At 52.0% G+C, this 21,849-nt stretch overlaps 1 protein-coding gene and 1 long non-coding RNA gene across 2 annotated transcripts; both read left to right on the top strand.

The window, feature by feature from the left end:
* The first annotated feature begins 6,459 nt into the window (after positions 1-6,459).
* Positions 6,460-7,939, top strand: LOC129782741 (uncharacterized). The gene is made up of 2 exons (XR_008744802.1): positions 6,460-6,566; positions 6,666-7,939. It is a non-coding gene; the product is annotated as an uncharacterized LOC129782741 (long non-coding RNA).
* A 6,898-nt stretch (positions 7,940-14,837) lies between these two features.
* LOC129782778 (glutaredoxin-1-like) lies at positions 14,838-18,480 on the top strand. Its single transcript, XM_055791487.1, has 2 exons — positions 14,838-15,099; positions 18,365-18,480. Exons 1-2 carry the CDS (start codon positions 14,905-14,907, stop codon positions 18,470-18,472), a joined length of 303 nt encoding a protein of 100 aa, XP_055647462.1. The 5' UTR covers positions 14,838-14,904; the 3' UTR covers positions 18,473-18,480.
* Positions 18,481-21,849: the final 3,369 nt, after the last annotated feature.

The raw sequence follows: 21,849 nt of genomic DNA, 5'->3' as shown, positions 1-21,849 counted from the left end.
CTCTTTCTACAGAAATTCCAGGCTTTAAGCAACAGCACACTCTGAATTGCTTCTAATTTCTGTACGTACAAAGTGCTTATGACCTTGGCAAGGCACAACTTCCCTTTTCATTCAGAAATACTTAAAAATAAGTAATTTTCTCAGTAACACTAAATCAGCTGTAATTAAAAAAATATCTATAATACTAAAAAAAAGGAGCTGAATTAAATCCTCAGTGTGAACATCGTCTCTCTAGAACAGATATAGCATGGCTTCTTATTTCCTTTTGACTATGCTTTATCACTTTAAAACAGCTTTCAGGGCCACCCTTTGCCTCAGCTCTGGGAAGGATTATTGTGCCTGAAAGCAGAGACAACCAAAAGCCTCTGTGTTGCTCGAAGGTCAAAAAGCAGAACTGCATCTGACCACAGCAGAAAATTTTTCCTAGGTGTGACCACAGGTGGACCAACTGCTTCTCTGCAGGCTCTGCAACTCTCTTCAGGCATTCCGGAGGACTGCACACCCATCGTGTGCTGGGGCAAAGGAACCTGGCAGGGACCAAGGGGAGCAGGATGCATTTGTGAGGATGCTGGAGTGCCTTGCACAAACATCACACGCTAACATCAACAGGAGAATGAAAGCAACCTGAAGTCTTCAGTTTTGCTTACTTTTAGGAAACTCCACCTCTGAAGCCAGTTTGGGGAATTTTTGCTTCCAAGGGCCAAAACAAGCCGATGGAGGCAGGAAGGGCTGAGCTGGGCTCTGACTAATGAAGGCTTTGCAGCAGGAGTGGGTGCAAGTCCCTGTTGCGCAATGGCAGGTTGCCTCTCCGTGGGCACCTTCCCCAAAACCCTGGTTTGCTTCCTTCTCTTACCACTAATAAAGTCTCAGGCACAGGTCATTACCCAGACTAAATTTAAAAAAACAAAAACAAAAACAAAACACCAAACAAAAAAACCCACCTCTTATGCATACAGACAGCCTGTTGTGAGCCACACAGCAGCAATGCAATGGGATTTCTCTGACACATCAGGCAGATTTTGCTAGTCTCAGCTATTTTCCTGATGCCCCACTGAGCTCTGCGCTTCCTTCAAGATACACAGCAGTGGAAAACAGAGGGAATGACCAAAGCAAGGGGCAAGCACAGATTCAGCATAGCTGGGAGCCAATGATACCTGAGGGGTGCTGCACCACAAGACACTGGGCTCTTCTTTGCCTGGCCACCCATCAGAACGGTCTGGGAGCAGTAACCTCAGGACATGGCTACAGTTTTCTCACTGTAGACCGGGCAGTGCATTAAAATCCTGCAAAAGCTCAAACTATCTGAGGACATGAGTATGTTATGAGGAAATTGGCATCTATACCCACTGAGTTTTCAAGGATGTTACTCAGCCTCCCCATTCCCTTTCAGAAAGAGGGAGTAGTCACTTCACAGGCAAATGTCCTGTTTTACATCCCAACAAGGCACCTGAAACAGCTGCAAGTGCCCCTCTGCATCACCGCCTTCTGCTTGGATGCTTTAGCATCCAGGAGGTGGACTCTCTTAAATCATTCTGCAGGTCATTCAGTAATTAAGGACCAACAACTCCCCCCGACCCAATAAATGCAGTAAGGGAAATGGTATTTCATATCCAGTTATTTGATGCTGGGTTTTACTTCCACCTCTTTTTTAGAAATTTGGTCAGGCTGGCAACAAAAGCATGGTGGCATTACACTGCCAGCAGAGCCTGAGGCTGGGAGGCTTTCTAACACATCCTTGGCACTGCCTGGGATTCATGGATGTACCTGACAAGAGTGGAGCCTGCCTAAAAATTCAACAGGGGGGAGGAAAAAAATCCCCAACTGCTTTCTTGTTTCAAAAGCTTTTAAAGCAGTTTACAAATTCCTTGCATATTCTGTAAGCACCTACTCATTGATGTCCCTGCCCCAGCACCAGTGACAGCAGTATTACCTGGACACCTGCCTGGGAAATGCACATCCCACAGCCACCATGCAGAGCAAACATCCAGCTCTATCATCCAATGGGAGGTACTTCACAGCAGCTGCTGGGCTGCTGCTCCTTACCTGCCCTGGGCAGGGCTGCTTCTGCTGTCTGCCTGCACCCTCTTCTGCAGCAGGCACCACACTGCACTACCTCGGGTCTGGATTTGGCCTTTCCTCACGCCGCAAAGGGACCCGACTGCAGAAAGGAGGTCCTTTGGAAACATTTGAGCAAGCCAGCACTTGCTGAGATGCATGCAGCTGGTGGTGCGATGCCTAGTATTAGCCGGAAAGCAAGTCCTTGGTAAAACTGGGTCTGCTTTTAACAGGCTAGCACCAGTGGGATGAAGTTTGGAAGCAAGCATTATTCAAAGCCCAGACAGTCAGATCTGACACATGCAAACCTTTTTCCTACTAATTTGTATCCACTTTTTTTCCAGTTGAAAAGATAAGCACAGATTTGGGGGTACATCAATAGGATGCCCCAACACCAGATCAATTTACAAACACTGAAGGTGATCTTGTAAACGTTTCAGGTCTGCTCTGTGAGGATTTTCAAGTCTTCTCTACTTGGGTAACGTAAGTGAGAGTGCATTTGAAAGTAAGGATTATATTTAACTTCTATCTCCCAGCTCTGTATACTGATTTGCAAATAACTCTTCTATGCTCCAAAGCAAAGGTTCAGAGGCCTGTGACACCTTGTTTCTCTGCAGAATGATGTCTGTGTTAACACCAGGGCAACACAGCTTCTCATAACAGAAAAAAAAAAAAAAAAGTTTTACAATAATTCTCAGAAATGTACACTTTGTAACAGTATTATGTACAATTATTGCTGCCCTCAGAAATACACATAAATACAAAGATTTATTTGCACAGAAGTCAAAAGAAATACTAGTTTGGTATATGTGTTGTTTATTTTTCTCACAACAATTTCCTTCCTCTCACTGTGCTCGGTTTAGTTTACCTATTATAACTCTTGTGGTCCCAGTTCTTCTTTTACACTGTAACAGCCTGTCTGAATTCATGTCTGATGTGTATCACAGGAGTGAAAGGAAAAACTGTGGATGCAAAAAGCCTGCAAGATAATGTAGCAACAGAGGCTCACACACGCTCCCAACACACTGCTTAGCAGCAGCATTGTCACACGGAAATTGCTTTGACATTTCTATAGAATTACCAAAGCAAGAGGAAATATACAGAATTCCAGCCCTCCAGCAGTCCAGTGCGATAAATGACTCCAAGCGCCTCTCAGCTGCAATATTTTTCAATTAAACAAATACTCCATCACCCAGTGAACATTATTACACTTAGGGAAACAGAAAGACAGGAAACCTACTCCACAAGCAAACACAGACCGGGAACAGAGGACAGGAAATCACTAACCAAAGAAGCCAGGCCAAGGGGGAGATGCCCGACCGAAGTGGTTCCCCGCACCCCTGCACCAAAATCCATGTAGAGACACAAAAGGTTAATTTTTTAACGGGTGTGCCCAGCGCGGCCACATAAAAACACTGGCGTTTTCCCAGTGAGCAAACACAAGAAAGGTGAAGGGTTTTTTACATGTGTAAAACAAATGTGAGGATCATTTGTTCTGTTGAGCAAACATGGAGCTGGCTTCACACAAATTTTGAAACTACTGTGTGAAAAAAATAGCAAAAGATTATGTTCACTGGAAGGAAGGATTGAGACTGGTGTTAGCACAGTGTCAGGAGGGTAGACTCTGAGGGTCTCCAGCTGATTTCTTGTGTCACATGTAGTAAACTCCCTCAACCTCTCTGCATCTCAGTTTAGGGTTTTCTAAAACAGAGTAACAAAACTGTTCCTAGTGCTACAAAATAAATCTACAAAAACGTAGTGCCTAAATTAGACCAGTGCCCCGGGATTTAGTGTTCATAACTAATAGACTTAAGACTGTTGAATATGTATGCTATTATTACTAAAAAGACCTTGTTTCTTTAAAAAGGAAAAGTTTTAAACACCCTAAACCCGGGTTTGTTGAATTCCTTCAGATAATTCTTCAAAAAGACAGGATGAAACCAGTATGTCTTTTGCCTCATGTACCAGCCATGTTACTCAGCACTTAACAGCTGCTACACAGGAGAATAAGAACAAGTTGGGCTTGTGCCCTTTTTGGCTTACTTTTTTCACAGTCTTGTTTGTTTTCACCTAGTTCTTTAATTCCTAGTTCGTTTGACATATCCTGCAGGAGACTCAGAGAATATAAATGTTTTTAATTACCTCAAAGTTAATAAAACAAGGCTTCAAAACAGTGCCAGAGCATAAATTATGTCCTCCAACAAACCAGACTTTAGCTTGTGTGGCATCTGAAATGACCAGCTGATGAAAACCCATTTTTCAGGTGGTGTTTCCTATGCCTGTGTGAAACCTGCTCAAGTCAACCCATGAAAACACTTGGCTCAAGGTGTGCCAGACACGGAAAATTAAAGCAGAAAAGAATTTCCAAGGGATTTTTTTTTTACCTTTTGTTCTTTAGAAAAGTATAGTACAGAGTACAAGTTCTTCTCAAGGCCACACATGGTGAATTATGGCTGCAAACATATTGGTTAGAAAAAGGCCAATTTGCAGCCAGCTTGCCCAGGTGAGTTCACTGCAAACCATGAGACACGGGTAAGCCTTGACCTCTCCCTGCACCGGCTGCCACGAACCAGTCTCTTTCCACCCAAGTCTGCCTCCACAAAGACTCCAGCCTTCGCACCTGCTTTTTATCAGCCTTCTTTATTCTAGTATTTTCCCACAGTCTGCACCAAGATGCTCTGTCCTCCCACAACCTCAGTAAGCTTTACCTTCCCTCTTCTCTAAAACTGTAATGTTCAAAACCAGCTTTCTGCTGTCAGTGAGGCTGATGAAAAGAGCAAACACATTTTTTTCCACATATTGAAGGGCACAAGACAGAGGCTGGTGGTGACATCCCACCCCCTGCATCAGCACTGGGTTGTGCCCACACCACAGCGATGGGCATTTCAGGAAACTCTAGTTTCCCCCCTGCACCCAATCCAGACCGTCTGTCCCTTTATAACCCAGAAACGGCGACCATGCGTGGTTCTGGCCACCGGAACCATTCACCCCGTGGCTGCGGGGAGGGGGAGCAGGGGGTGATGCGCAGGGCGGTGCGCGGGGCGATGCGGGCGGTGATGCGCAGGGCGGTGCGCGGGGCGATGCGGGCGGTGATGCGCAGGGCGGTGCGTGGGGCGAGGTGCCCGGAGCGATGCACAGGGCGGTGCCCGGGGTGGTGCTGCCGCCCTGCGGAGGTTTAGCGCCGCGCAGCAGCCGGAGCCCTCCTCCTCCCCGCACCCCCCCCCTACCCGCCCCCCCCCCCCCCCCCCCCCGCGCTGTCCAGCCGTTTTGGAGGAGAAGGCGGCGGGTGACGTTTTGCCGCAGGCTGAGGCGGAGGAGCGGCGGCCGTGGTACCCGGGTCACCGTGCGAGTGGCACTGACAGAGACCTAAGCGACGGGACACGCATGTATTTGAAAAGAAGAAGCAGGGAAAAAGTCGTGCAGGCTTTGCCTCTGCTCTGACTGCTTGGAGGGACACGGGGACAGGAGAGGGCGCTGCACCATCCTGAGCCAGAGGTTTCCTTCGCCGCCGGTGCGGAGCCCCGCCGTGCCCCGCAGCCCCGCCGCCCCGCAGCCCCGCCGAGCCCCGCCGAGCCCCGCAGCCCCGCCGAGCCCCGCCGAGCCCCGCAGCCCCGCCGTGCCCCGCAGCCCCCGCCGCCCCGCAGCCCCCCCGAGCCCCGCCGAGCCCCGCAGCCCCGCCGAGCCCCGCAGCCCCGCCGTGCCCCGCAGCCCCCGCCGAGCCCCGCAGCCCCGCCGTGCCCCGCAGCCCCGCCGCCCCGCAGCCCCGCCGAGCCCCGCAGCCCCGCCGTGCCCCGCAGCCCCGCCGCCCCGCAGCCCCGCCGAGCCCCGCAGCCCCGCCGAGCCCCGCAGCCCCCCCGAGCCCCGCCGAGCCCCGCAGCCCCGCCGAGCCCCGCAGCCCCGCCGCCCCGCAGCCCCGCCGTGCCCCGCAGCCCCGCCGAGCCCCGCAGCCCCGCCGCCCCGCAGCCCCGCCGCCCCGCAGCCCCCCGAGCCCCGCCGAGCCCCCCGAGCCCCGCCGAGCCCCGCAGCCCCGCCGAGCCCCGCAGCCCCGCCGCCCCGCAGCCCCGCCGAGCCCCGCAGCCCCGCCGCCCCGCAGCCCCCGCCGAGCCCCGCAGCCCCGCCGCCCCGCCGATCCCGCCGCCCCGCAGCCCCGCGCAGCCCCGCCGCTCCCGCCGAGCCCCGCCGCCCCGTCCAGCGCACAGCCCCTGGCGGCTGCAGGCTCGATTACCACCCCACCCCGCAGCGTCCCGTCCTCCATCACCTGCGCCAGGCTGTATCCACATTCATCTCTACCAGCAGGAGTTAAGCCAGCCATCCTGACCAGGTGATCACTAATACTCATGATGAACAGACATGAAGAATGGCACAAAGGGCAAGATGGTCAACAAGTGCTTTGAGAAGCCCGTGGCCTCCCTGAGGTCCCCATGCCCTTTTCCCTTGGTCACCCCTGCCACAGTGGCCTAACAGTACCACTGACCACACAAGAGGGCAAGCAGAAAGCCTGCCTAATCCTGGTAAAAACACAGAAATTACTGGTTATTTCCCAAGTCCAGACAATTGCCACACTATATGTCTGGAAAAATAATTTTTTAAAAGCCTGGTTGTGATTATAGGAAGAGAGAGCGCATGAGAACATGGCTGGTCCACACTACCTGTGTGTAATCTGGCAGTAATGCTACATTCCCATCTGAAAGGAATGTTTTCACTGACATACACTACGAGGTACTCCTGCCATATCACTGGGATGTCCAAAGAGTGTTAATTTTCCTGCTTATTAAAGCACAGGGAGGGAAGCTTCAAAGCACAGAGCCTGGCTGGCTTTCTAAATGCTTCACTGAACTAGACAGGACTTCTCAGGTGCTTGACACCCATCTACTGCCAATCACAAGCCACATCTCACTCAAAATCCTGGGAAGCACAACCTTTTATTCTGAAAATAAAATGATTCAGCATAACAAGGAGTTGCATCTTCTCCTAAGCTCATAAACCAATCCTGATGACTGCACATCACCCTTAAAGAATTCCTACCTTCAAGGCCTGTTTTCAGCTGGCATCCCAAGCATTCTCTCCTCCATGGTGCAAAGCCAAAATTATGGGAAACAATTGCAAAACCATGGCAGTGTTACTGTTTTTTCAACAGGATTTTCATTGAACCCTAATCAACTGCTACAAGTAGCTTCAGTTGTACATGTGGCTGGATCATGTGTTGGAGTTGGATGAGTTTTGCTGACTTCAAAAAACCTAAATTTGCTCTCAGCTATTTCTCCACCATTTTTGCCCAGCTCTGGACTGCGACTCTGCTTTTGCTGGGAAGAAAACGAAAGAAAACAATGGTTTACTCTTATCATGAGTTCTGTCCCTTCCCATGGGCAGACAGGGCTTAGAAAGCTACGCTCGCAGATCAGATTTTTCAAGGTATTAGGGCCTTGCGTTTCTTCACAGTGCAAGTTGGAGCCACCTGGACCCACTTTTTGGGAGCGACCCGAGATCTAGACTGGAGTCACACCAGGTCAGCACTGCAGGATTCACAAGGTACCTTATGGACCTTGCAGCCTGCCATTAGACAGTCACTGGACCCCATTTCTATTCCTGTTTCAAGGCTGTTTACGTGGAAGTGTGGCTGTCTGTCTAGTTGTACTGGGGGACTAGCATGGCTTGAGATGGTGTTTGGTAATGGATGGGCAAGTGTACATGCATGCATGCTTTCCAAGTCAGGCATTACTCAAAGTTTAAAAATGCTTGATGTACAGAAAGCACTACCAGCTAGACTCGGCATCATCTCTAACGAAGCCGCACACAGAGCAAAAAGAAATCCCTGGAATGTTCAACAATATTCAAGAAAACTCTCTTGTTTTTCTGAGTTAGGGCAGATAAAGCATACAATTCAGGTTCTGATGACTTGCCTTCATTTTTATTTTCCTTATATTAACAGCATGTAAGACAACATTTATTTTTACTCACAGTTTTCTTTGTGTCGTGTAAGGCTCTGGCTGCTAACCCTCACACTTGGCTTCAAAAGAGCCAAAATATCATCCATTTCATTGAAATGATCATTCAAAGAAGTTAAAGATTAAGCATTTGTGTAAACACAGATGTTGGAGGAGGCTTTTACAAAACCTGACAGAAGTATTTAGCTGTTAGGTTTCCAGAGTTAGTTTCACGTTTCTAAATTTAGCATGCACATATGCAATTCAGATGTTCCACATCTGCAGAAAACTTGGGCATACTTCATTTACAAATGGTTGGCAAAAAGGCTTGCCTGATTCAGGAGGAAAAGTTCATTCAAGTTCAAAGTCTGTGGGTTTGTTCTTCCAAGCCATTTATTTTGTACATACATTCCTGGCTCTCAGGAGTTTAGCCAGCCTAGCATGCTTAAGGCAGTGCAACCCCCAGAGCAGTTTAAAAGCGTGTGTGTCGTAAAGTCACAGGTAACAGGGCTGTACAGGGCCATCCGCCTCTTGCTGCCGGGGCTGTTACAGCCAGGCACGGGCCCTGTCTTTATTGTGCTGTTTCGCACCCATTTCAGTGCTCTTGGGAGCTTGTCTCATCTTCCCTCAGTTGTCAGTGGGGTTCTGGTGGGTTTTCTTACACCAAATAAGCCAAATCTTTCACGGTTTCACTCTGTTTCTGGTGACTGGGATCATTCCTTCTGCCAGTCTCAGCACTTCAGCTGACACTGCCTCCCCCTGAAATACAGTCTTTAAAACTGGGAAAAGTAGAGGAATCGAGACTTTACCATCCCTTCAGGAAAAGAAAAATCAAATTAACATTTTGATGAAATTTCTAGGGCTGAAATCAGTAAACGTAAAGAATGTATTTGAAACCAGCCTGCTGAGCTGTTTCACCAGTGAGATGCCGGGGTTGCCAAGGGTGGGTTTTGAAATGGTCCTGCAGGGCTGAGAGTGTTCACCAAGATGGGGGTGCAGATTCAATCCTCTCTCTTAAATCTGCATCCTTTGGGCTTTTGGGAAAGTATTTAACCATTGTGCTACAGGCAATGCTTGGGCTGCAAAGATGCTTCTTCACTAAGGACTCCAATAACATCACGCACACTTTTCATGCTTGTATAAGATCAGACCCTGTACACATAGATACTAAACACTGTCGATGTTTTTATACGCATTTTAGCACAGAGATAGCACTACACTTCTTGTTCCCTTTTTCCTTAAATCAATGATGCATTTTAAGTCATTCTCGTAGCAGTGGTTTCCCCTGGGGGAGTACACCTTCCCACTGTTGCAAGAGGTCTAGCGTGCCCGGGAAATATCTAAAAGTAGTGTCGGCAGCCCTGGTAGGATTTCACAAAAGGTCAGTTCCTTCGTGGCAATTACAGCCAGGAAAAGTAACTAATGTAGAGTTGGGGCATCACTGGAGAGGTGAGGGATGAGCCTTGCGCAACCCCATCGCTTAGAGACCCTTGAGATGCATACAGATAAAGCCTGTGCTTGTCATAGATCGAGTAACTCTAGGGCACCAGTCACCAAATACTTGGCCCTGCAAGCCCAGTGGGATGGCTTATCCCCATGGTAACGCCACTGGAGCATTTTAAACCAAAAGCCCTGTTTCTTTTTCAGTTACAGTGTGCAGCTGTCCCATGGAGCACGCAGGAAAGTGCACCCTTGCAGACTCACACCACACATTTAGAGTGTCACAGCCATTGCCTCATGTAGGGGGAACTCTCCTGCACCCTGACCTTCTTCACTGTGCCTGCAGGCTCTAGATGTAAGTATCTGGTGATACTTCTGCAGGGTAGGTGCCAGATCATTGCCTACTAATAGCCCAGTCAGGGCTCCCCACCTCCATGCCCAGCTGATGCTCTCTGCCTGTCATCACAGCAGGCATAGGTCGGCAGACTATTTGGTCAGGGGTGGATGGGTGGAGTGGGAGGGCTGTTTAACCCTGATGATGCCTGACCTGACCACTGGCCCATCTTGCATGAGCAGCTGTGAGTAAAGCCTTCTGAGGCTCTCCACAGACAGCAGGCTGCCAGCCTGCCCTCTGAAAACACACCCTGCAATTTCAATATGCGTGTGGGCTCCAACACTGCAGCAAGAACAAATTTACCACTGGAGTATAATTCTTATTTTCCCATCTTAAGTCATAGCAGCATTTATACATGGATTTAAACGTATTTAAACGTATCTAACGTGGTTAGAGCTCCAGTGAACTCCATGCCAAGAGCTGGTTCTACAGACCATGACATGTTGCTCACTGAGACTTAGTAGCATCCCTCTTCTTCGACTAATTTTCACCAGACATTGTCAAGTGTCCAGCAGGATCCATGTGCTTTATTATGTAAGAAAGTTAAGCAAACAATGCAATACTAATAAATCCAGTATGGAACCCAGACAAGAAAAAAAGCCTGCAAATCTAAGTATCTCTACCAGCTCCCACTCCCATCCTGCTCCTTTCCACCTCTCCAAGAAAAGGGGTTCTGGAATTTCTCTGCCCATACACCTACACCAGGGGATGCAGACAGGGGCTGTGCCCCAAAGGCACTGGCAGCAATGGGCAGCACAGAACATCTGGGCAGCCCAGCCAAGCTTTCAGCTTTTGCCGGCTTTTCTTTCAGGATGTTTTAAAAGGGTGATTAAAAACAAAAGCCGACAACTGTTTTACTCCAGGAAAAGAAATGCTTCTACCCAAAACTGGACAAATTACAGGAAATAAGGGACAAGAGGAAATGGCCCCAAGTTGCATCAGGGCAGGTTTAGATTGGACATTAGGAACAATTTCTTCCCCAAAAGGGTGGTCAGGCATCGGAACAGGCTGCCCAGGGAGTCACCATCCTTGGAGGTGTTTAAAAAACACCTTGGTGACATGGCTTAGTGATGGGCTTGGCAGCGCTGTGTTAACCATTGGACTCTATGATCTCAAAGGTCTTTTCCAAGCCAAATGAGTCTATGGTTCTATGGGATAATCCTTCAACGTTCTTATCATTGCATGCAGGATTACTTAGTGAACTTCACCCACTGTGCTTCCAGCAAAGCAGTCACCTTTTAAATCTGTTAATTTAACGTACTCAGACTGTAAAGGCACCCTCAGGCAGTGCAAAATCTTTGCGGTGGTTTCTTGGTGGGAACTTGGGTACTTCAACTAGATGACACCTATTCTGCAGGTCAACACACCCCAGCTGAAACAGACTAGCAGAGAAATTTACCTGGGAAAAGTATCTGGTGACTGGACTCTTCTATTTCCTAGAAACCAGAGGATGCAAAGTAATACTGAAAGTTGAAAGTGAGGAGAAGTTACACTGCCCAGGACTTTCCGTGGTGCAGCAAGATCTTGGCCGGACCTGGCAAGCAGCTGCAGGCTGGTGGTGCACAAAGAGCTGACTAACCCCACCACTGAAATTTTAATTTCTGAGGACTGAAAAGGAGTGGATTAAGCCCAAAATGCACACTTTATTGTGCCTAATGGAGCCAGTTTCCTTCTGTAATGCGAATGCTGCAGAAAACAGAATTTGGAAAGCCCTGCCTGGGGTAGGGCAGAGCCATTGCCTGCCTGTCATATGCAGTGCCAATTAACTGAAACAAAAAGTTAGCGTGGGGTCTGGTGCTGGTTTTCCCCTTCCAGACTGATGGCAATAACAAGCTGAATGTCTTTATTCACCTTCTGTGTTAATCCTTGTTATTTTAAATAGCTAAAATATGAGTGGGTAGTGCAGTTTTGGCAAGTGGCCCAAGACACTTGCGGAGATTTCTCACCTGTGCAGCCCAGTCCTGGCCTCCCAGCAGGAGGGAGATGTGGACACAAGCAGAGTGATGCCAGCAAAGGGCCACAAAGACTATGAAGGGATGGGAGCATCTGTTATGAGAGGGGAGGATAAGTGAGCTGGGGGCTCCACCTAGAAAAGAGGATGCTTGGTGGGTAGGTTTTGCCCCTGTGCATGAGCATCTGGTGGAGGAATGAAGATGGCAGAGCCAAGGGCTTCCCAGTGGTGCCTGGTGCCAGGACCAGAGGAAATGGGCAGAAATGGAATGGCAGAAGGCTCTGTCTAAAATTAAGGAAAAAAACATCACATTCACATCCCAGGTGCCCACCAGGCGCACTGCCCAGCTGCTGGGGGGAGCACCCCATGCCCAAGCACCCTGAGGCTCAGCCGGAGCTGCCGGAGCACCCCCAGACCCTTTCTCCGCACCAGCTGCCAATAAACACCTTGTACGATTCTTCCCACGGCCCCTGCGGCTGCAGCCCTTTGGGAAGCGTTGGTCACCCAGTGACGCCTTCCCCAGCCCCGACCCGCCGTGCCACCTCTGAGCTCTGCCAGGTGCTGCGGGGGGCTGGGGCCGTCCCTGCGGGGCTCGGGGAGCTGCAGAGCCCCACAGCTGAGCGTCCGTGGGACCAGGCAGAGGTGCTGAGAACTGCAAGCAGCATCCCGGCAGCACAAGGGTTTGCCCGGCAGTGGGGGGATTTGGGAGGGAGGGAGGGGGCGGCCAGCTTTGTCAGTGCAGCAGCACAGGGAAAGCAGAACCGCATTTCCCAGCAGGAGGGAACTGGTTGGATTAGTGGGAAGGGAAAGTGGAAGCCCACGTCTAGGCTGAAGAGGAGCGGCGTGAGGTTTGCCAGCGAGAGAGGTCACTTAGGGAGAAGAGAAGGCAATTCCCAGCACTGGAGGGATGGAAGAGGGCATGACTGTTTCCTTTTGGGTTTTATTTTTAAATTTCGGTCTGCACTTTTCCCCTTCTGGCACCATTTGCTGTACTATTGCAGGGTCTGAACCTGCCATTGCAGAGAGAGGAATTCAGTCAATGCCCAAAGGGGGAAGTGAAAGAAAGGGCTAGACATGTGGAAAGGAAGCTTCCTAGCAGGAAAACACCCGTTGGTCAGGGCTGTGGGGCAGGAGGAGGTCAAAAGGCCAGAGAAAGGGCTACATGGAGAAGGGCTTGGCCAGAAATGCACATGTCCTGTGCCAAGGGACTCTGACAACAGCGGTGGCTACCAGGTGGCCGGCAGCACATCCCACCCAGCAGCACATCCCACTCAGTAGCATATCCACCCAGCAAAGCATCCCACCCAGCAGTGCATCCCACCCGGCAGCACATCCCACCCGGCAGTGCATCCCACCAGGCAGCACATCCCAGCCAGCAGAGCATCCCACCTAGCAAAGCATCCCACCCAGCAGCGCATCCCACCCAGCAGCGCATCCCACCCGGCAGCGCATCCCACCCAGCATCGCGTCCCACCCAGCAGCACATCCCACCAGCAGCACATCCCACCCAGCAGCGCATCCCACCCGGCAGTGCATCCCACCCAGCAGCACATCCCACCCGGCAGCGCATCCCACCCGGCAGCGCATCCCACCCAGCATCGCGTCCCACCCGGCAGCACAGCCCACCCGGCAGCGCGTCCCACCCAGCAGCACATCCCACCAGCAGCCCCACGTGCCTGGGGGGTGCTCTGGAGGGCGGTGGGACTCCTCGGCACTTGCAGAACCTGCCGTGGGCACAGGCACGGCCAGTACCCGCCGCAGGTCTCGGCACTCGGGGCTGCTCGCTCGCTGCTCTGGGATTGTGTGTTTGGAGCACACCCTGCGCTATCCTGGAGCGAGGATTTTTCCTCCTGCAGCTCTCTCAGGTGCACGTGTGCCCCCACCCTGCCTTCCTAGCAGCAGATCTTCAGGCAGACGGGGCGCTGGGGGTGAGAAGAGGAGCGTGCGAGTCGCGGTCCCCCCGGTGCAAAGCCTGCTCGCCGCACAAGCCCCCTGCCCCCCCTTTGCCTCCAGCGCCCCAGCCCCGCTGATCAGCCCGCGGCTTGTTCTCTGCCAGGGCCCTCACGTGTTCCTCGGGAGACTCTCTATTGGGGTACATTAACCCAAATTAGTTCAAAAGAATGTGGAGCAGGGCTGAGCGGTTTAGCAAAAGCTGAGCAAATATTAGACTGCACCTGCCCAGCGGTGCACGATGTGCTGCGCAGGGCTCTTTACCACCCCTGTCCTCAAGCAGTGCTGTGACCAAGCCCTGCAGGCTGGCTACCCATCTGTGTCTTGTACAGCGGTAAACCTATAAAGGACCACAGTCTTAAGGTTTTTCCCTCTGCCAAGGTGACAAAATTGTACTTAGTTGCCTCATACAATATGTGTGTTGGATCTTCTTGATTCCATTAATGTTTTCCCTAAACAGATTTTCAGCAGAGGTCTGATAAAGTGACAGATCTGGACTTGTTTTCAGTTGCAGAACTGGTTCTTTGAACGCTTTTAGCTCCTTGTTCATGTCTGGGGTAAAACACAGGCCATTTGGGAACCGAAGCAGGGCTGACAAGCCCTGTAGGCACTTTTGGAGCCTGTAGGCAGGGAATCCCACCCATTACAGAAGGTCTGCAGGTAGCAATACGTACACACAAACCGGTATTTTTTCCCCCTCACTTCTCGGGTGGGAAGACTGTACGGTGAAAGGATGGATGCAGGTTTCCTGATGCCTGTGCTGTCCCCCCCAAGCGGTTTAGCATCCTGCAGCAGGTGAGGTGAGCGGCAGAGCAGGCATAACCAAACCTGCGTGAGGGGGGAGAGGCAGCGGCAGGAATTCAGCCTCAACCAGAGCATCAGGTCACGAGCAGCTCCCGCAGCCCTTGTACCACAGCGTGTGCATTGAAATAACACCCAACAGCTGCGTGTCCTCCGGCTGTTCTACTGTTCAGCAGTTGGGATTTTCTGTGAAAACGGGCAGAAAGTGGAAGTATTGCTGCTTTAAAAAGCTGGGACGGGTGAAGAGATTACATCGTCCTGGGGAGGAGTTTCCAGGGAGGAAGGCACTGTGCAGCTCATAAATGGCTTGGACTGAGATTGCCGCTGTCCCATGTGCCTGTGAACTCACTGGGGAGGGGCAGCACTCCTGCTCGTCTTGAAACAACGTCATGGATAGGTTTGTGAACAGCAAACTCAAGGATAACAGTGTGACTCTGTTCACCAAGGCAGGCTGCCCTTACTGCAGAAATGCCATTGAGATGTTGAAGAAATACAACATCGCTCCTGGAGGCCTGCAAGAGTTTGATATCACTGGGTTGACAGATGTCCAGGACTACTTGCAGAAAATAACAGGACAAAGAAACGTAAGTGCTCGCAGTTGTGTTTCAGAATGTGCCGATCCGTTGCCCCAGCTGCCCCATAACCTGGCCAGCTGTTGCAGCGGCCAAAGCGAGGTCTCTTTCCCTGCTCCTTTCTGTGCCAGATCTCTGGGAGAAGCACACCCCTTTCTCATTTGTAAAAACTCTCCTTGTTTTGGTGACTCCGCTTTTCCCATGGCCGCAGCCACCACAGGGACCTGGCTGCGCCCTGAGGCATGCAGGCTGCTTCCCATCGTGGGGACGTGGGGTACAGAGCTTTGCTCACTGCCAGCTGCTCCTGGGGCTGCAGCACTTCCCGGGACACGGTACATCTCCTCCCAGCCCCTTTGGGGTTGTAGTGCATGGCAGCATGGGAGAAGCCTGATGCTAAGGCTTGGCCTGTGGTCCTGAAGGTGAAAGAAGGGCTGGTGGAGAGGGGTACTTGCTTGTTGCCAAGTGTCTGCTCTGAGGGTCCTTCAAAGATCTTGCTGTGATGCTGCCTGAGGCAGCATGGATTTGCAGAGGACCATGAACACAGAGCTGTGAGTTGCCTGAATTTGGACTTTGCCCTCTGGCACGAGGCAGAAAAAGCATTTCAAACTGCATCCTGGCAGCCAGCTGTAAGGCAGGTGCCACGCTTACAAAATCTAGCAGCTGTTCCTTTTGAATCTTAATGAAATAATTTGGTCTGTCTTGGGGAGGGAGGTTTTGTGCCTGACCTTCAGGAGGTAACTTCTTTGGCAGGCAGTTCACCCTTCAGCCCTCCTTACAGGTAAGGAATGTGCTTTTTGTTTTCCCTCCCTGCTCTAACTTCGTGATACCAAAGTCCAGCTCCAGCAGGTTCCCTGCAGGGAGGCAGAGGGCAGACGCAGAGGACCCGCTCTTCTTGCCGCCCGGGTTTCGGGGGGATTTCTCCTGTGCTGGCTGCACGCTCAGATGTGTTGCTGGACTCGGCCCAGGGAAAATCCAGGCAGTTGCTTCTGCTTTCGGCACAGCAGGGGGCTGCTGACTGGCCCTGATAGACAGTGTCCCTGTGCTTGGCCCGTGCAGGTGGTGGCAAAGTGATGCTGCTGCACGCATCTCCTCTAAAGCCCTTGCTCTGAGCGCCAAGCACTTGCCTGGCTGGTGGCTGACCCTGCTGGCTCCATTTCAGCCTCCGAGGGTGGCAGCGAGGACCTTATTCCCCTCGGTGTGGGAACACGGGGAGGGCAGCACCTGGCATGCATGGATCCATCCCCGCTGCGAAGAGACAGCCCAGAACAGATCCTGCACGGCCAGAGGGGAGGCAACGAGGAGCCTTTGCTGGTCCACCATGGGCCAGGCCCTCTGAAGGGGGCTGCACCCAGCCCCACAGCCCAGTTGTGGCTGGTGCAGGGGAGGTGGGCAAGGTCATTACGGCTTCTGGCGTGGTGACTACAGGATCACCAGATGGTTTGTGTTCCCGCGGCTGACCAGCTTGACCCCCTGCACTGAGCAGGGACACCTGAGCAAGGTCAGGTTGCTTAGACACCCGTCCAGCCTGAACTTGGTGATCCCATTCACATCCCAGGCTGCTCCTCACACATCCCACGTGCCACCAGAGAAAGGGGGAGGGTAACGCAAGTGCTGCTGGTGTGCCCTGGGCTGCCATCGCCAGCCCGCCCGCGGGCAGGGTACGTGTCGTGCCAGTGACGGGAGCCCATGACGGGCACTGCTGCGCGCTCGCAGGGCTCCAGGGAGGGCAGTGGGCAGCTCCTGGGGCAGGGGTCCCTACTCAGGTCTGGCTGCCGTGCTCCCAGAGCCCGACCTGACCGTGGCTGCGCAGGAGCAGGGCAGAGGGCTGGCCCAGCTGCCGTCTTCACGCTGCTCGCTTTTCCCCTTAGTATTTTAGGCCTGCTCTTCCCACAGCCTCAGCCTTAACTCCTTGAGCTGAAACCATCTCAGTAATTTCACTTCTGCCTCTGCTGCATTCATTTTATCTTCCCTGGCTTTAGCTTGGGCTGCTTGCTCCCAGCTCGACAGTGATTCTCACTTCCCCCTGTGGAGAGTGGCACAGGCCTGTCTTGAGGAAGCCTCAAATGCTGAGGGTCAGAAGTTGCTCCTGGTCTTTGGGAGAGGGTTTTTTTCTCCTGTGTTTTGGCGTTTTTTAAATGGCTCTCAGCACTGATTGCCGCTCATCTTGCACCCAGGCGACGATGTGAGATGGGCAGGGAAAGGGACCATCGTAGGCAGGAAAACACATGTCAGTCAGGGCTGTGGAGCAGGAGGGAGACAGAAGGCCAGAGAAAGGGCTACGTGGAGAAAAGCTTGTGCTGGAAAGGCACATGTGCTGTGCCCACTGACTTTGACAGCAATGGTGGCCATCAGACAGCCAGCAGCAAATCTACCCAGCAGAACATCCCACTCAGTAGTGCATCCCACCCAGCAGAGCATCCCACCCAGCAGAGCATCCCACCCAGCAAAGCATCCCACCCGGCAGCGCATCCCACCCAGCAGCACATCCCACCTGGCAGCACATCCCACCCAGCAGCGCGTCCCACCCAGCAGCGCGTCCCACCCGGCAGCACGTCCCACCCAGCAGCGCATCCCACCCGGCAGCGCATCCCACCCGGCAGCACATCCCACCCAGCAGCGCATCCCACCCGGCAGTGCATCCCACCCGGCTGCGCATCCCACCCAGCAGCGCATCCCACCCGGCAGTGCATCCCACCCAGCAGCACATCCCACCAGCAGCACATCCCACCCAGCAGCGCATCCCACCCGGCAGTGCATCCCACCCAGCAGCACATCCCACCCAGCAGCGCATCCCACCCGGCAGCACATCCCACCCAGCATCGCGTCCCACCCAGCAGCACAGCCCACCCAGCAGCGCATCCCAACCGGCAGCACATCCCACCAGCAGCCCCATGTGCCTGGGGGGTGCTCTGGAGGGCGGTGGGACTCCTCGGCACTTGCAGAACCTGCCGTGGGCACAGGCACGGCCAGTACCCGCCGCAGGTCTCGGCACTCGGGGCTGCTCGCTCGCTGCTCTGGGATTGTGTGTTTGGAGCACACCCTGCGCTATCCTGGAGCGAGGATTTTTCCTCCTGCAGCTCTCTCAGGTGCACGTGTGCCCCCACCCTGCCTTCCTAGCAGCAGATCTTCAGGCAGACGGGGCGCTGGGGGTGAGAAGAGGAGCGTGCGAGTCGCGGTCCCCCCGGTGCAAAGCCTGCTCGCCGCACAAGCCCCCTGCCCCCCCTTTGCCTCCAGCGCCCCAGCCCCGCTGATCAGCCCGCGGCTTGTTCTCTGCCAGGGCCCTCACGTGTTCCTCGGGAGACACTGCCTCGGAGGGCTGAGCGACCTGCAGAACATGGAGTGCCAGCTCCCCACCGCGCTGCAGCAGATGGGCATCCTGATGTAGCTGGAGGGTAAGTCCGGGGAGGTCTCTGGCCAGCAGCAATGATTTTTCACTCCTATAGAGAAACTGGAGTATTTCTAAGAGTGAAGCATGACTTGACAGAGGGGTGTTGTGTGCCAGTAGGAGTAATTTGCAAACTTGCCATGAAAAAATTCATTGTGAAGCCATTCCGGCCGTTGACTAATGGCTCAAGCGAGCCCCGACAGACACACGTGACCTTGGCTCTGTGAGCTCCTGCCGGTGAGGGGAGGAGACCTCGCACCATCTGAACCACACGATATCCAGAAGTGCCGGTGTCTCGTCACAGGTCTGCTCCTTTCACGTGTTTGACAGGCATTGCGGAACGTGAGGACCCCTAAGAGTTTAATCTGAAATCTCTCCTCGCCCTGTACCAGAAAGCCCCAGGAACGAGCTTGCCAGGCCCAAAGCAGAGGTCTGCCCTCTTGCCTGGCAGAAGAAGGGCAACAAGCCTCGGGCACATCATGGCACCACCATAGTGAGCCCTGCAGAAAGGAGGTGGACGGTGGGTCCTAATACAGCCAGTGGTTTAGGGACACTCAGCTGTTTGTGATGCGTGCCACCACTGTGCTTGTGCGGGGCACGGGTGGGAGTGGGCTGCCAGTGAGCTTTTAGGAACATGGCAAAGGAAACGGCTCGTGCTCAGGGTGACAGCCAAGTACCTGTAAATGCGCAGGCTGCGTTACTCCCTGTGCAGGAAGAGAATTCCTGGCTGCTCCTCTACAGCACGCAGAGAGAGACAGATACACACTGGGGTCCCTTGCTTTCACTCACCAAATGTGCCTTCAGCAGCCCACTGTAGCACGGAGAACATTGCTGTAAGCTTATATTCCACTTCCTCAGAAGCTCAGGTGCAGCTAAGCGTACACACAGACACGGGTGTGTTTGTGGGTGTGAGCACGCAGAGGGAACCGCTGTGGGTGCTACGCAGTAAGGAGCTTGGAACTGAGACAGCAGCTCGAGTCAAACACACAAGCACTCAGGTGGCTCAATATGTTTTCCACACTGCATCAAACTTACTAGTTTGGTAAGATGATGTTAGCAAAGACGGCTGGACTTACAAGGTGTGTAATATATATAATGTGTGTGTACATGAACAAAACCTGCGTGCATGTGTACAGGCACACATGGCTATCTGTATGCAGGTGAAACATAGAAGTATGGATACCGATGTTAAAGCACCATTTAAAAGGTCTCCCAAGCCTGTTCTGGAATGGTATGGTATTAATTGAATAGTTCCTATGAGCGCTGGTCTCTACTCTTCACGTCTGCTGTTTTTGCTTCCAGGAGAAAGATAGCCACGAGCTGCGGCCTCCTCATGTCAACATGCACGCCTCTCGCTGCAAATTCTTGCCAACTTCCTTCTGCGGGACCAAACGCACCTTTCTGGTGAATGCAGCTCCATTTCCTTTCATCAGTCAGTGCTTCAACACGTTAAAATCCCTTCAACCTTTCTGTAGCTCTGGAACATAGTCGAGAACATGATCTGATTCAGCCCAATAAAATAGGCTTGCTCTAAGCGACTGCACTCACTGTTGTGTTTCTTTTTCGTACAGACCCATTCATGCACTCATCCTGAATGTCTCTTTTCTCCCCATGGTCTTTTTCCTCACTGTCTCTCCCAAGTGACCATCTGAAAGTTCTTGATGTTTTCCATGTCCTGTAACTAATGTAATTCCGATGGTCTGAGTCTGTGGCACGCACAGACTGCTGTAACGCCCGTCTGCTGCAGTGCAGCTCCCGCAGCCCGTGCACGCACCCGCTGCTCTCATGACCCACAAGCTTTTGGCTGATGTCTCATGGCCAGGTCATGATGCTTTGCCCTGGCAGCACTTTTTCAGCAAAGATTTCATTACAAGGCAGCTGCTGCCAGGAAACAATACAGGTTTTTCATTTTCCCCTGTAATCACACTGAGGGAAGAGCTGTTGGGGACAGAAAATGCTGGAGCCAAGCAGCCAGCTGAAGAGGTTGCTGGCTGCAGAACCCCTCCGAGGCAGCACAGGCAGGGTTCAGACCTAAAGTAAATAGTGCTGTGTCAGGAAATGGATTTACGGGAAAGGCACAGCACAGCTGCTCCCAAGGCAAACGGCGTGAAGAGCTGCTCTAAATACTTGACAATAAAATAACACTAAAAAAGTTTAAAGACTGTGTCAACTGGATGAGAAAGCAAAAAAACCCAAGGATAACCACCACCACACACACCCCCCCCACACACCCCCCCGGTATTATTCTTACTTCTAGTTCTCTCATACTTTATTTCCCCCCATTTTTTTTTAACAGAAAAATATTCTTTCCCTTTCTTTCTTGGGTTTCTGTTTTTTTGGTTGGTTTTTTTTTTTTTTTTTATTTTGGTGGTTCTTTTTTTTTTAAGTTCAATTACAACCTGATTCCACAGGTTGTTGTTTTTTTAAAGCCTGAAACTTCTTTGATTTTTAATAAACCGTTTAACATCTAGGCTTTGCTGGGCAGACAAAGCCTAAGGGGAAGAGCCCAGCCCAGCTTTGGGGTTACCATGCCGGCACAGCCCCTTGACACCCCATCCTTGACAAAACCACCCTCGAGCAGGGTCCCCCTCTCCCACAGTACAGCTGGGGTGAGCAGCACGAGCTGCCCCACCACCACCAGCCTGGAAAGGAGCTGTGCAACCTCCTCCTGCCATACAACTCCCCAGCGACGCAGTGACGCTGGCTGGGGTTGCTGGTCTCCCTTACCCTCATCAGGAGGGAAAGAGAGCAAGCACAGGCTTTCTCCCATGCTTGGAAAGGAATGGGAAAGCTAAAAGCTTACTTCATGGCACATTTAAAGTCCTATCCCTCTTGGCAGAACAGCAATCTTGTACTTCAGCAAGTCCAAGATATCTTCAGCTGACTTGCACAAATTTCTGCAGATTCCTGTTTTTACAGCCTCTCTTAGCCCTCTCCCAGGCAAAGAGCAGTACGTAAATATGAGAAGTTCAACGCAGACATTTGCTAGATTGCATGGCACACTGTTTTGTAGCTGTTCTCAAGCAGAACTCATTGCTTCCAGTGCATTTATGAAACTGAAATTGCCACTGGGTGAAGAGTATAAAACCTAATCACAAAGATTAAACCTATTACTCTCCAGAAACAATGATAGGTCAGGCTGCTGTTGGAATTTTCTTAGGTAGTGCTTTGCATAACTTCTGTTGTTAGTGAAGCAGCAAAGAGCAGCTAATCTGTGTCCCCTCAGCTCTTGATAGTCCTTACTGCTCAGCAAGAACAAGGTGAGTTGAGCCTGAGCAATTACACAGGGCAGCTATGTCCAATGCCTTTGGAGAAGTAGCAGGGTGCCCTCGCTACTTTAGGTCCGTAAAAAAGCCTGGGAATTTAGCTCTGGGTGA

The sequence above is a fragment of the Falco peregrinus genome, chromosome Z, assembly GCF_023634155.1.
Source record: "Falco peregrinus isolate bFalPer1 chromosome Z, bFalPer1.pri, whole genome shotgun sequence".
Classification (NCBI taxonomy): domain Eukaryota; kingdom Metazoa; phylum Chordata; class Aves; order Falconiformes; family Falconidae; genus Falco; species Falco peregrinus.
The sequence above is the reverse complement of the archived record's forward strand: the minus strand, read 5'-3'. Positions and strand labels throughout refer to the sequence as shown.